We start from the raw sequence: 12,674 nt of genomic DNA, 5'->3' as shown, positions 1-12,674 counted from the left end.
TTGGTAAAATGTTTTTAAAAAATTGTCCTTGGTGGGTATAGGATAGTGTTAATATTCAGGGATCGCTGATCGGCGCGGTCCAGGTGGGTCGAAAGCGCCTGTATCCACGCTTTAAACTAACTAGGTGCTGCACTGTAGCGGACAGGCCCCTTGGCGCAGAGCCGGTATAAACTGGATCTATCACACCCAGGACAGAACCTGGGTGGCTCTATCACATCCAGGTGGCTCTGTGCCAAAGGGCCTGTCCGCTAGAGTGCAACACCTAGTCAGTTTAAAAAAAACATTTTACCAAGCCAATTAACCTACATATGTGCACGTCTTTGGAGCGTGGGAGGAAAGCGAAGATCTCGGAGGAAACCCGTGCTGGTCACGGGGAGAACGTACAAACTCCGTACAGACGGCGCCCGTAGTCAGGATCGAACCCGTGTCTCCGGCGCTGCATTCGCTGTAAGGCAGCAACTCTACCTCTGCGCCACCGTGCCGCCCTAGTTCTGCCAGCCGCGCGCGGGCGGCTCACCGCGATACCTTTTGCCCTGCACAGCTCGCTGAGCCCCTCTGCACGCCAGAACCGGGCGACGTCTTCTACCCGGTGTGAATTTTCTGGTACTTCGTCAGATTGCCTGCTTGAGTGAATCCCTTGCCACAATTGGGACAGACAAACGGGTTCTCCCCAGTGTGCACTCGCTGGTGTCGTCTCAGCTGAACAGCCTCTGCCTGGTGTGAGTCCTCTGGTGTTTCAGTAACGAAGTTGCATAAGCGAATCCCTTCCCACACTCCGTGCAGGTGTAGGGCCTCTCCCCGGTGTGAATCCGCTGGTGTGTCGTTAATGTCGACGACTGCGCGAATGCCTTCCCGCACACAGAGCAGTGGAACGGCCTCTCCCCTGTGTGGATTCTCCAGTGCGTCAGTAACGCAGACGACCTAATGAACGCCTTCCCGCACTCAGTACAGGGGTACGGCTTCTCCCCGCTGTGAATCCTCTGGTGCGTCAGTAACGCCGACAACTGCGTGAATGCCTTCCCACACTCAGTACAGGGGAACGGCCTCTCCCCTGTGTGGATTCTCCGGTGTCTCAGCAGCTCACTTGATCCAATGAACCCCTTCCCGCACTCAGAGCAGGTGTACGGCCTCTCCCCGGTGTGGAGTCTCCGGTGCTTCAGTAACGCAGACGACTGAGGGAACGCCTCCCCGCACTCACCACAGGTGTACGGCTTCTCCCCGCTGTGAACCCTCTGGTGCGCCTTTAACGAATGCATCTGAGTGAATGCCTTCCCACACTCAATACAGGGGAATGGCCTCTCCCCTGTGTGCATTCTCCGGTGTGTCAGCAGCGCACACGATCTAATGAACCCCTTCCCGCACTCAGAGCAGGAGTACGGCCTCTCCCCGGTGTGAACATGCTGGTGCCTCTTCAGCTGGCCTGCTTCAGGGAATCCCTTCGCACAATCAGGACAGGCAATTGGTTTCTCCCCAGAGTGAACTTGCTGCTGGGTCAGCAGGCGGGAAGCATGGCGGAACCTCTTCCCGCACTCGCCACAGGTGAAGGGCCGCTCCCCCGTGTGCACCCGCTGGGACGTCCGAGCAAAGGCCTTCCCACAGTCGGAGCAGGTGAATGATTTCTCCACGCCGCGGACTCTCCGGCAGGTCAACGCATCAGGAGGCGGGGAGAACCCCTCCCCCGCTGGGACCGGCCCGTGTCCGGCCTCCTGCACCAGCGACGTGCTGGCGTGTCCCTCCTCCATGCTCAACGATCGATGACATTCAGGCGCCACAGTGAGCCCACAGACGCCGCAGATCTGATGGGAAGTTCCTGACATTCCCGTACTCTGCTCGCTCTTCCCTGTAAAAAGAGTTCATAAAACACATTGAGGAGAGGCACAACTCTGTGGGTCACGCAGCATCTCTGGACAAAAGGAATAGGTGACAATAGGTGCAGGAGGAGGCCATTCGGCTCTTCGAGCCAGCACCGCCATTCAATGTGATCATGGCTGATCATTCTCAATCAGTACCCCGTTCCTGCCTTCTCCCCATACCCCCTGACTCCGCTATCCTTAAGACCTCTATCCAGCTCTCTCTCTAATGCATTCAGAGAATTGGCCTCCACTGCCTTCCGAGGCAGAGAATTCCGCAGATTCACAACTCTCTGACTGAAAAAGTTTTTCCTCATCTCAGTTCTGGGTCATTTTGGGTCGAGGCCCTTCTTCGGTGAGTCTGGAGGGAAATTGGAGGCATGAGAAGGTACAAAAAAAAGAACAAAAGGTATGAAAAGAACCCTTGATACCGCGAGCCCTAAGAGCTCTATCTAACTCACTTGTGAATGCATCCACCGCCTTCTGAGGCAGAGAATTCCACAAATTCCCAACTCCCAGGGTGAGTTGCCTTGATTGAATGGCGGAGCAGACTTGATGGGCAGAATGGCTGAATTCCGCTCCTGTGACGTTATGATCAGTCTCAACAAGGATCTCATAGAGAAAAAAAACAAATAGAAAATAGGTGCAGGAGGAGGCCATTTGGCCCTTCGAGCCAGCACAGCTCAACCCGAAATGTTGCCTGGCTATCCATGTTCCCCAGAGACGCTGCCTTTGGCCCGCTGAGTCTCTCCAACACTTGGCCCACTGTGAGCCGCATGGTGTTTCTGTGGTGGGTCCACGGGGGGACATTGCGGTCCCGGGGCCCGGAGGGGGAAGGACCGGCACCGTCCCCAGGTGGCGGGTCACCGTGTCACCGAGGGCCGCACCGATCTCCCCGCAGCCGGGGGGCCGCTCCTCAGGCCGGGCCTCGGTGCTGACTGACCCCGCGCCCCGGCTCCCCGCTCCTACCTGCCGCCGATCCTCCAGAGTCTTTTGTCCGCGGACCGCATGCGCGCCTTGGCCGCACCACTTCCAGGGGCTCTCCGCGCCTGCGCGCTTGGGTATCGCCCGCAACATAGGGCGAGTTCTGGGGCGCGGAGGTTCCTGGGTACAGAGGGCGCCATGGACACGACCTGAAATCACCGGCTCAGCGTTCCCCAATGGACAGCAGCCACTTGGTCCTTGTTTGTGGAGAGTCCACGTACAAGCGAGCTCTCTGGTCGATCACTTGCGAAAATCATTACACTTACAAGTGCCGAATATTGGAACTGTCAGACTCATAAAACAATGACAAGTTTCACCCACCCACCTTTCCCGGAGCAAACAGAGGAAGAGGAAGTACAAGAATAAATTTAAAAAATGCATTATTAAGAACATTCTATTGGAGTCACCCCAGGTGGCCGAATGGCCTCTATATATACATTGCATGCAAAAGATACACAGGGTTTATAACAGAACTCATTTATTTGTCACAGATCCAAGATATTAAATTCCAGGCAGTTCCAGGAATCACAAACAACAGCAACACAAAGGTCCCCAGTAGAGGTCTTTTTCTGGGAGTCTAGTGCACTGCAGATACAGAAGCCACTATTGTATTACAATGATTGCCTGGTGCAATGTGACATGTGAACATTTCCCACGCAGACCAGCGATCCCTGCACATTAACACTATCCTATACCCACTAGGGTCAATTTTTTTAAAACATTTCACCAAGCCAATTAACCTACAAACCTGCACGTCTTTGGAGTGTGGGAGGAAACCGAAGTTCTCGGAGGAAACCCGTGCTGGTCAAGGGGAGCACATACAAACTCTGTACAGACAGCACCCGTAGTCGGGATCGAACCCCGGGTCTCCAGCGCTGCCTTCGTTGTAAGGCAGCAACTCTACCTCTGCGCCACCGTGCCGCTCTAGTTCTGCCAGCCGCGGGCGGGCGGCTCACCGCGATTCCTTCTGCCCTGCGCAGCTCGCTGAGCCCCTCTGCACGCCAGAACCGGGCGACATCTTCTCCCCGGTGTGAATCCTCCGGTGTCTTGCCAACGCTGATGAATGAGCAAATTCCTTCCCACACTCACTACAGGTGAATGGCCTCTGCCCGGTGTGAATCCTCCGGTGTCTTGCCAACGCTGATGAATGAGCAAATTCCTTCCCACACTCACTACAGGTGAATGGCCTCTGCCCGGTGTGAATCCTCCGGTGTCTTGCCAACGCTGATGAATGAGCAAATTCCTTCCCACACTCACTACAGGTGAATGGCCTCTGCCCGGTGTGAATCCTCCGGTGTCTTGCCAACGCTGATGAATGAGCAAATTCCTTCCCACACTCACTACAGGTGAATGGCCTCTGCCCGGTGTGAATTCTCTGGTGACTTGCCAATGCTGATGAATTGGTGAATCCCTTCCCACACTCAGTGCAAGTGTAGGGCCTCTCCCCGGTGTGAATCCGCTGGTGTGTCAGTAACACGGACGACTGAGTAAATGCCTTCCCACACACAGAGCAGGGGTACGGCCTCTCCCCACTGTGAACTCTCTGGTGCGCCTTTAACGAATGCGACTGAGTGAATGCCTTCCCGCACTCGGTACAGGTGTACGGCCTCTCCCCTGTGTGAATTCTCTGGTGTCTCAGCAGCTCACTCGATTGAATGAACCCCTTCCTGCACTCTGAGCAGACAAACGGCCTCTCCCCAGTGTGAATATGCTGGTGCCTCTTCAGCTGGCCTGCTTCAGGGAATCCCTTCCCACAATCGGGACAGGCATTTGGTTTCTCCCCAGCGTGAACTTGCTGGTGGGTAGCCAGGCGGGAAGCATGGCGGAATCTCTTCCCGCACTCGGAGCAGGTGAAGGGCCCCTCCCCGGAGTGGATCCGCTGGTGGATCAGCAGGGAGGTTCGCGCAAACGCCTTCCCACAGTCGGAGCAGATAAATAATTTCTCCACGCCGCGGACTCTCCCGCGGGTCAAAGCATCAGGAGAGGCGGAGAATCCCTCGCAAGCTGGGACCGGCCCGTGTCCGGCCTCCTGCACCAGCGACGTATTGGCGTGTCCCTCCTCCATGCTCAACGATCGATGACATTCAGGCACCAGAGAGCCCACGGACGCCGCAGATCCGATGGGATGTTCCTGTCATTCCCGTACACAAATCCTCCGCTCGCTCTTCCCTGTAAAAGTTCACAAAACACATTGACGAAAGACACAACATGCCGGAGTAACTCTGTGGGTCACGCAGCATCTCTGGACAAAAGGAATAGGTAATGTTTCGAGTCGTGGTGGTGGGCCGGATCGCCGACAACGAGGAGAAGGCCTACTGGGAGGAGGTGGCTGATCTGGCACTCTGGTGTCGGGACAATAGCCTTCTCTTGAATGTCAAAAAAACTAAGGAGCTAAATGTGGACTTTAGAAGGGCTCAACATCCGAGGACGTACTCGCCAATGGAAATAAATGGGTCTACTGTGGATAGGGTGAGCAGCTTTAAATACCTGGGAGTCCACATCAAAGAGGATCTGACATGGACAACACACATTGCCGTACTGGTGGGTAAGGGAAGGCAACGCCTTTAACACCTCAGACAGCTGAAGAAATTCAGTGTCTCTGAGGATCCTTCAATAGTTCTACTCTGGGGCTGTAGAGAGCATCCTGTCCGGCAACATCACAGTCTGGTTTGGGAACAGCTCTGCCCAGGACAGGAAGGCCCTGCAGAGAGTAATGCGTTCGGCTGAACGCACCATGGGAACTACACTCGCCCCCCTGCAGGACCTATACATCAGGAGGTGCAGATCAAGAGCCAGCAACATTATGGGGGACCACTACCACCCCAGCAACGGACTGTTCCAGCTGCTACGGCAGGCAAACGCCTCCGCTGTCATGCTGTGGAAACGGAGAGGATGAGACGGAGTTTCTTCCCACAGGCCATCAGGACTGTTAACTATTATAACTCCACAGACTACATTTTTTTTCTGTATTAATTTTAATTTTTATGCTGCAATTGTAAGTTCTTTTGCACAATCCACAGGCATTGCCACTTTCATTTCACTGCACATCTTGGATGGGTATGTGACAAATAAACTTGACTAACTTGAGACCCGTCATCTGACTGAGTCGGGAGAGCTTAATTGGAGGCACGAGGAGCTACTAAGAACAAAAGAATGAATGGTATTAAAAGAACAAATCAAGGCCAGCAAGGATGATCAAGGAAAAGTCCGTGACCAATTGTTGGCTGTGGGAGAGGTGATACCAAGGGGGTACAGTGCATTCAGAAACTATTCAGTGCATTCAGAAACTAGGGCAGCACGGTGGCGCAGTGGTAGAGTTGCTGCCTTGCAGCGAATGCAGCGCCAGAGACTCAGGTTCGATCCTGACTACGGGCGCCGTCTGTACGGAGTTTGTACGTTCTCCCCGTGACCTGCGTGGGTTTTCTCCGAGATCTTCGGTTTCCTCCCACCCTCCAAAGACATATAGGTATGTAGATTAATTGACTGAGTAAATGTAAAAATTGTCCCTAGTGTGTGTAGGATAGTGTTAATGTGCGGGGATCGCTGGGCAGCGCGGACTCGGTGGGTCGAAGGGCCTGTTTCCGCGCTGTATCTCTATATCTAAAAAAAATCTATCCAGACCCCTTCACTTTTTCCACATTTTGCTATGTTACAGCCTTATTTTAAAATGGATTAAATTCTTTTTTAAAAAATCATCAATCTACACACAATACCCAATGATGAAAAAAAAACGATAACAGGCGTTTAGAATTTTTTGCAAAGTAATTAAAAAACAACTGAAATATCACATTCAGACCCTTTACTCAGTACTTTGTTGAGGCACCTTTGGGCAGCGATTACAGCCTCAAGTCTTCTTGTATGGCAACTGAAATTCCTCATATGTTGCAAAACATACTTGGCTAATAAAGTTATGATTATGATGACGACTTGTTAGGCAGCATGGCCATATTCTGCTCCTAGAACATATGAACGTAATCAGTCTCAAGAAGGATCTTAACACGAAACGTGACCTACACACGTTTGCCAAAATACCGTGTGTCCGAGGGCCGCACCGATTGTCCCCGCAGCCGGGGGGCCGCTCCTCGGTGCTGACTGATCCCGCGCCCGGCTCCCCACTCCTACCTCCCGCCGATCCTCCGGAGCCTTTTGTCCGCGGACCGCTTGCGCGCCTTGGCCGCACCACTTCCGGGGGCTCTCCGCGCCTGCGCGCTTGGCGCCGCCCGCAACATAGGGCGAGTTCTGGGGCGCGGAGGTTTCTGGGTAAAGAGGGCGCCATTGGACACACGACCTGAAATCGCCGGCTCGGCGCTCCCCAATGGACAACGGCGGCCACTTGGTCCTTGCATGTGGAGGGTGTGCAGTCAATTGAACCGCAGCGACCTCTCACAAACGACGCGAGCGATTACTTGTGAAAACCACTACACATGCAAGTGGGGGAAATTCCAACTATGTCACTCGTTAAACGATGACAGTTTTTCACCCTCCCTCCCCCAGAGTAAACAGAGGAGATACGAGAATACAAGAACATTCCAAAAGAGTCATTAGAAGAGAAAGACTGGCAGGGTCCAGATGGGCCGAGCGGCCTACATGGCATGCGGAGACAAGGGGTTCACAACAGAACTCATTTATTTGTCACATATCCAAGATATGTGTAGTAGTATATCAGTAGTAACCACAGACACCAGCAGTCACTTGTGGACACAACAGGATTTGACAAATAAGGCAAATTCCTTGTATGTATACATACTTGGCTAATACAATTTATTCAATTCAATTTAATTAAACACCAAACCAAAAACATTTAAACTTTTGAACGAGCTGGTTTATTTTTAGTTTTAGTTCAGAGATACAGCGCGGAAACAGGCCCTTTCAGCCCACCAGGTCCACGCTGACCAACGATCCCCGCACACTAACACTATCCTATACCCACTAGGGTCAATTTTTTTTAGCTTTTTAACATTTGCCAAGCCAATTAACCTACAAACCTATACGTCTTTGGAGTGTGGGAGGAAACAGAAGATCTCGGAGAAAACCCACGCTGGTCACGGGGAGAACGTGCAAATTCCGTGCAGACAGCACCCCGTTGTCAGGATCGTAGCTGGGTCTCCGGCGCTGCATTCGCTGCAAGGCAACAACTCTACCGCTGCGCCGCCGTGACCGCCCTGGCGTGTCAATAGCTCAGATATTCGAGTAAATCCCAGCCCACGCACTGAACAGGTGAATCCCCTCTTCCCAGCGCGGACTCTCTGGTGGGTCACCTGGTTAGACTTACCAGGGAAACCCTACCCATGGCTGGGAGAGGAAAAAGGTTTCTCCACGGCGTGAAGTCGCTGGTGGGTCTTCAGGTGAGAAGATTGAGTGAATCCCTTCCCACACTCGGAGCAGGTGAACGGCCTCTCCCCCGTGTGAATCCTCTGGTGTTCCAGTAGCACAGACTTTTGAGTGAACCCCTTCCCGCACTCGGAGCAGGTGAACGGCCTCTCCCCGGAGTGAATCCTCTGGTGTTTCAGCAATGCGGAAGACAGAGTGAATCTCTTCCCACACTCGCCGCAGCTGAACGGCTTCTCTCCGGTGTGAACTCGCTGGTGCGTTACCATGCTGGCGAAATGAGTGAAGCCCTTGCCACAGTCGGAGCAGGTGAACGGCCTCACCCCCGTGTGAATTCTCTGGTGCCCCAGTAACGCAGACAGCTGAGTGAAGTCCTTCCCGCACTCGGGGCAGGTGAACGGCCTCTCCCCGGTGTGGACGCCGAGATGCCTTTGTAGGGCAGCTGATTGAGTGAACCCCTTCCCGCACTCGGGGCAGGTGAACGGCCTGTCCCCGGTGTGGATGCGCTGGTGCGTCTTCAGGTTGCTCGCTTGCGTGAATCCCTTCCCGCAATCGGGACAGGCAAACGGCCTCTCCACGCTGTGAACCCGCTGGTGGGACACCAGGTGGGAAGATTGGCTGAACCCCTTCCCACACTCGGAGCAGGCGAACGGCCTCTCCCCGGTGTGCGTTCTCTGGTGCCTCAGTAATGGAGACGAACGAGGAAATCCCTTCCCACACTCAGTGCAGGTGAACGGCCTGTCCCCAGTGTGAACTCGCTGGTGCTCCAGTAACACAGATTTTTGAGTGAACCTCTTCCCGCACTCATGGCAAGTGAAGGGCCTCTCCCCAGAGTGAAGCCTCTGGTGTCTCAGTAACGCAGATGACACAGCAAATCGCTTCCCACACTCAGTACAGTCGAAGGGCCTCTCCCCACTGTGAACTCGCTGAAGCGTCATCCTGTTGGTCAAGTGGGCCTCAGCTGACACAGTGAATCTCTCACGGACAGGTGCTGGTGCTGGTGAACTCAGCACGTTTGAGATTCCAATACACATATCCTCTGCTTGCCCGCCCCTGTAAAAAAAGAGAGCACGATAAACATTAACAGCTAAAGATCAATATTTCACACTAACATCGAGGCTGAAGGTGAGCTGGGGGAACAAGTCCTTGGGTGGTCATGGTGGCGCAGAGGTGGAGCTGCTGCCTTACAGCGAATGCAGCGCCGGAGACCCGGGTTCGATCCCCACTATGGGTCCTGTCTGTATGGAGTTTGTACATTTTACCCCGTGACCTGCGTGGGTTTTCTCCGAGATGTTTGGTTTCCTCCCACACTCCAAAGACGTGCGGGTTTGTAGGATAATTGGCTTGGTAAATGTAAAAATTGTCCCTAGTGGGTATAGGATAGTGATAATGTGCGGAGATCGTTGGTTGGCGCGGACCCGGTGGGCCGAAAGGGCCTGTTTCCGCGCTGCATCTCTAAGCTAAACTAAACTAAGTCCTCATCGTCTGTTTGGGCTCAACATCAAAGTCACCAACTTTCTTTCTGTCTGCAATGAAGTGGGCCATTTGTGCCACTCCTCCCAGCAGTGATTTGGCCCAGGTTTTGGCCCAGGCGTGCAGCGTAGGTTTACTACGTTAATTCCCGGAATGGCGGGACTATCATATGTTGAAAGACTGGGGCGACTAGGCTTGTATACACTGGAATTTAGAAGGATGAGAGGAGATCTTATCGAAACGTATAAGATTATTAAGGGGTTGGACACGTTAGAGGCAGGAAACATGTGCCCAATGTTGGGGGAGTCCAGAACAAGGGGCCACAGTTTAAGAATAAGGGGTAGGCCATTTAGAACTGAGATGAGGAAAAACCTTTTCAGTCAGAGAGTTGTGAATCTGTGGAATTCTCTGCCTCCGAAGGCAGTGGAGGCCAATTCTCTGAATGCATTCAAGAGAGAGCTGGATAGAGCTCTTAAGGATAGCGGAGTCAGGGGGTATGGGGAGAAGGCAGGAACGGGGTACTGATTGAGAATGATCAGCCATGATCACATTGAATGGCGGTGCTGGCTCGAAGGGCCGAATGGCCTCCTCCTGCACCTATTGTCTATTGTCTATTCCTTTCACTCCTCACCCGTTGGGCAGGTCCCGCAGGTCCCACATCCCCACTATGAGCAACACAGCATTTCCGTGGCTGGGTCTGGCAAACACTATGGTCACGGGCGACTCACCCATAGGTGATGGTGGTGAACCTGACGATGGCAATTCCATTGGAGGTGCCAGGTAGGTGATCATACTCTGGTGATGAAAAACCACAAAGTTCTGAAGTAAGTCATCGGGTCAGGCAACATCTCTCGAGAACATGGACAGGTGATAGTTTGATCAGGATGCTTCTTCACAAAATCACACCATCAAATCTTCCGTCATCCCAGAGCACCAACCGCCATGAAACAAGACAAAATACAATACAGGTCCCTACATCGTCAACTCGCTGAATTTCAATAAACTTTGCTACCAATATTCCCTTTACCCAAGGATGATAGATAGAGCTCTTAAGGATAGCGGAGTCAGGGGGTATGGGGAGAAGGCAGGGACGGGAGGGACGGGGTACTGATTGAGAATGATCAGCCATGATCACATTGAATGGCGGTGCTGGCTCGAAGGGCCAAATGGCCTAATCCTGCACCTATTGTCTATTGACGATAAGGGAATGGAATATGTTACCAACCAACCAACACACCCGATGTTGAGTCAATTAAAAAAGGGGATTGAGCAACTAGATCCCCTCAACCTGGTCAAAAAGGTCCCACATTGAAATTTAATCACTGCTCTACTCATTCCGACCTGTGCGAGATGACCACTCACTGATGGTGTAAGAAAATAACTGCAGATGCTGGAACAAATCAAAGGTATTTATTTCACAAAATGCTGGAGTAACTCAGCGGGTCAGGCAGCATCTCAGGAGAGAAGGAATGGGTGACGTTTCGGGTCAAGACCCTTCTTTAGACTGATGTCAGGGGGCGGGACAAAGGAAGGATATAGGAGACAGGAAGATAGAGGAAGAACTGGGAAGAGGGAGGGGAAGAGAGGGACAGAGGAACTATCTAAAGTTGGAGAAGTCGATGTTCATACCGCTGGGCTGCAAGCTGCCCAGGCGAAATATGAGGTACTGTTCCTGCAATTTCCGGTGGGCCTCACTATGGCACTGGAGGAGGCCCATGACAGAAAGGTCAGACTGGGAGTGGGAGGGGGAGTTGAAGTGCTCAGCCACCGGGAGATCAGATTGGTTAACGCGGACTGAGCGTAGGTGTTGAGCGAAACGATCGCCGAGCCTGCATATGGTTTCGCCGATGTAGAGAAGTTGACATCTCGAGCAGCGGATACAATAGACGAGGTTGGAGGAGGTGCAGGTGAACCTCTGTCTCACCTGGAAAGACTGTTTGGGTCCATGGATGGAGTTGAGGGGGGAGGTAAAGGGACAGGTATTGCATCTGATGAGGTGTTTGCGCAGTAATCAACCAGAACCAGAAGCAGAAGCTGAACCAGAGCTGAGCGAAGGTGTTCAGCTCGGTCTGGCCGAGGTACAGGAGTCCCCCCGAGGGCCCCCGCAGCCGGGGTGGGGGCCGGGCCTCGGTACTGACTGATCCCGCTCCTACCTGCCACCGATCCTCCGGAGTCTTTTGTCTGCGGACCGCCTTGGCCGCACAACTTCCGGCGGGCTCTCCGCGCATGCGCGCTTGGTATCGCCTGCAACATAGGGCGAGTTCTGAGGCGCGGAGGTTTCTGGGTAAAGAGGGCGCCATTGGACACGACCTGAAATCACCGGCTACAATATTCCCCAATTTGACAGCAAACGTGTCAGTTTTTCGTTTTGTTTTTTTAGATACAGCCGCGGATAAAAGGTCCTTCGGACCACTGAGTTTGCGCCGACCTGTACACTAACACAAGTGTGTAGGAACATAAACTGCAGATGCTGGTTCAAATTGAAGGTAGACACACAATGCTGGAGTAACTCAGCGTGTCAGGCAGCATCTAGGGAGGGAAGGAATGGGTGACGTTTCGAACTTAACTTTAAAATGTGAATAACTTTAAAAACAACACCGATTTCAAAGAAACTTCTTCCATCAGCACCATTGTCGCGCTATCGTGTACCGTTTTGGCTGTAGTTCAGGAACGAACAAACAAACAAACGAGAGTTTTAGTATATAGATTGCATCGATGGGGAAAGTAGGATTGGAGAGGACATGACTCGCAATAACATTTTTTCCTACAGGGGGTTGTATTTTTCCACTAGTGGGAGAGTCCAGGACCAGAGGGCACATAGAAAATAGTTTCAGGAGGAGGCCATCTGTGCGAAGATGAACAACACCCTGACTTCAAAGTGGAGTGGAGAGCCAGCAAGATTGCACCCCCCCCCCCCTCCCCCTCCCCTTGATACGTTGAGGTGGTCACCAAACTGTAGAAGGTCCTGGTTCGTGCTTGTGTAGGATTTGATATGCGCCATACACAACCTCTGAAATAAAACTGTTTCACCGTGGGAAG

The 12,674-nt window shown here is 52.8% G+C and overlaps 2 protein-coding genes across 7 annotated transcripts; both read right to left on the bottom strand.

Moving 5' to 3' along the window:
* Positions 1-183: 183 nt before the first annotated feature.
* LOC144601397 (uncharacterized) lies at positions 184-11,767 on the bottom strand. Its single transcript, XM_078413472.1, has 8 exons — positions 11,560-11,767; positions 10,364-10,430; positions 8,121-9,215; positions 6,957-7,173; positions 4,907-5,003; positions 2,820-2,954; positions 2,312-2,431; positions 184-1,840 (listed from the first exon to the last, which is right to left on the bottom strand). Exons 1-8 carry the CDS (start codon positions 11,621-11,623, stop codon positions 696-698), a joined length of 2,940 nt encoding a protein of 979 aa, XP_078269598.1. The 5' UTR covers positions 11,624-11,767; the 3' UTR covers positions 184-695.
* On the bottom strand, positions 3,324-8,240 carry LOC144601112 (uncharacterized). Of its 6 annotated transcripts, none has more exons than XM_078413061.1 (2): positions 8,107-8,240; positions 3,324-5,003 (listed from the first exon to the last, which is right to left on the bottom strand). In XM_078413061.1, the coding sequence occupies exon 2, from the start codon at positions 4,897-4,899 to the stop codon at positions 3,787-3,789; it is 1,113 nt and encodes a 370-aa protein (XP_078269187.1). In that variant the 5' UTR covers positions 4,900-5,003; positions 8,107-8,240; the 3' UTR covers positions 3,324-3,786. The 6 variants fall into 6 exon arrangements, with proteins under 6 accessions (XP_078269187.1, XP_078269189.1, XP_078269183.1 ...); XM_078413063.1 differs by lacking the exon at positions 8,107-8,240 and adding an exon at positions 6,957-7,051; XM_078413057.1 differs by lacking the exon at positions 8,107-8,240 and adding an exon at positions 6,853-6,955.
* Positions 11,768-12,674: the final 907 nt, after the last annotated feature.

The sequence above is a fragment of the Rhinoraja longicauda genome, chromosome 16, assembly GCF_053455715.1.
Source record: "Rhinoraja longicauda isolate Sanriku21f chromosome 16, sRhiLon1.1, whole genome shotgun sequence".
In the NCBI taxonomy this organism is placed as follows: Eukaryota; Metazoa; Chordata; class Chondrichthyes; order Rajiformes; family Arhynchobatidae; genus Rhinoraja; species Rhinoraja longicauda.
The sequence above is the reverse complement of the archived record's forward strand: the minus strand, read 5'-3'. Positions and strand labels throughout refer to the sequence as shown.

Bases quoted from the DNA above. Each gene is read 5' to 3' on its own strand.
- LOC144601397 (XM_078413472.1), bottom strand. From the start codon at position 11,623: ATGCAATACCTGTCCCTTTACCTCCCCCCTCAACTCCATCCATGGACC. The intron at 2,432-2,819 runs GTAGGAGCGGGG...ATAACGTCACAG, and splicing joins CTCTGGAGGATCGGCGGCAG to GAGCGGAATTCAGCCATTCT. The intron at 1,841-2,311 runs GTGAGTTAGATA...CTCTTTTTACAG, and splicing joins GGCGGTGGATGCATTCACAA to GGAAGAGCGAGCAGAGTACG.
- LOC144601112 (XM_078413061.1), bottom strand. From the start codon at position 4,899: ATGGAGGAGGGACACGCCAATACGTCGCTGGTGCAGGAGGCCGGACAC.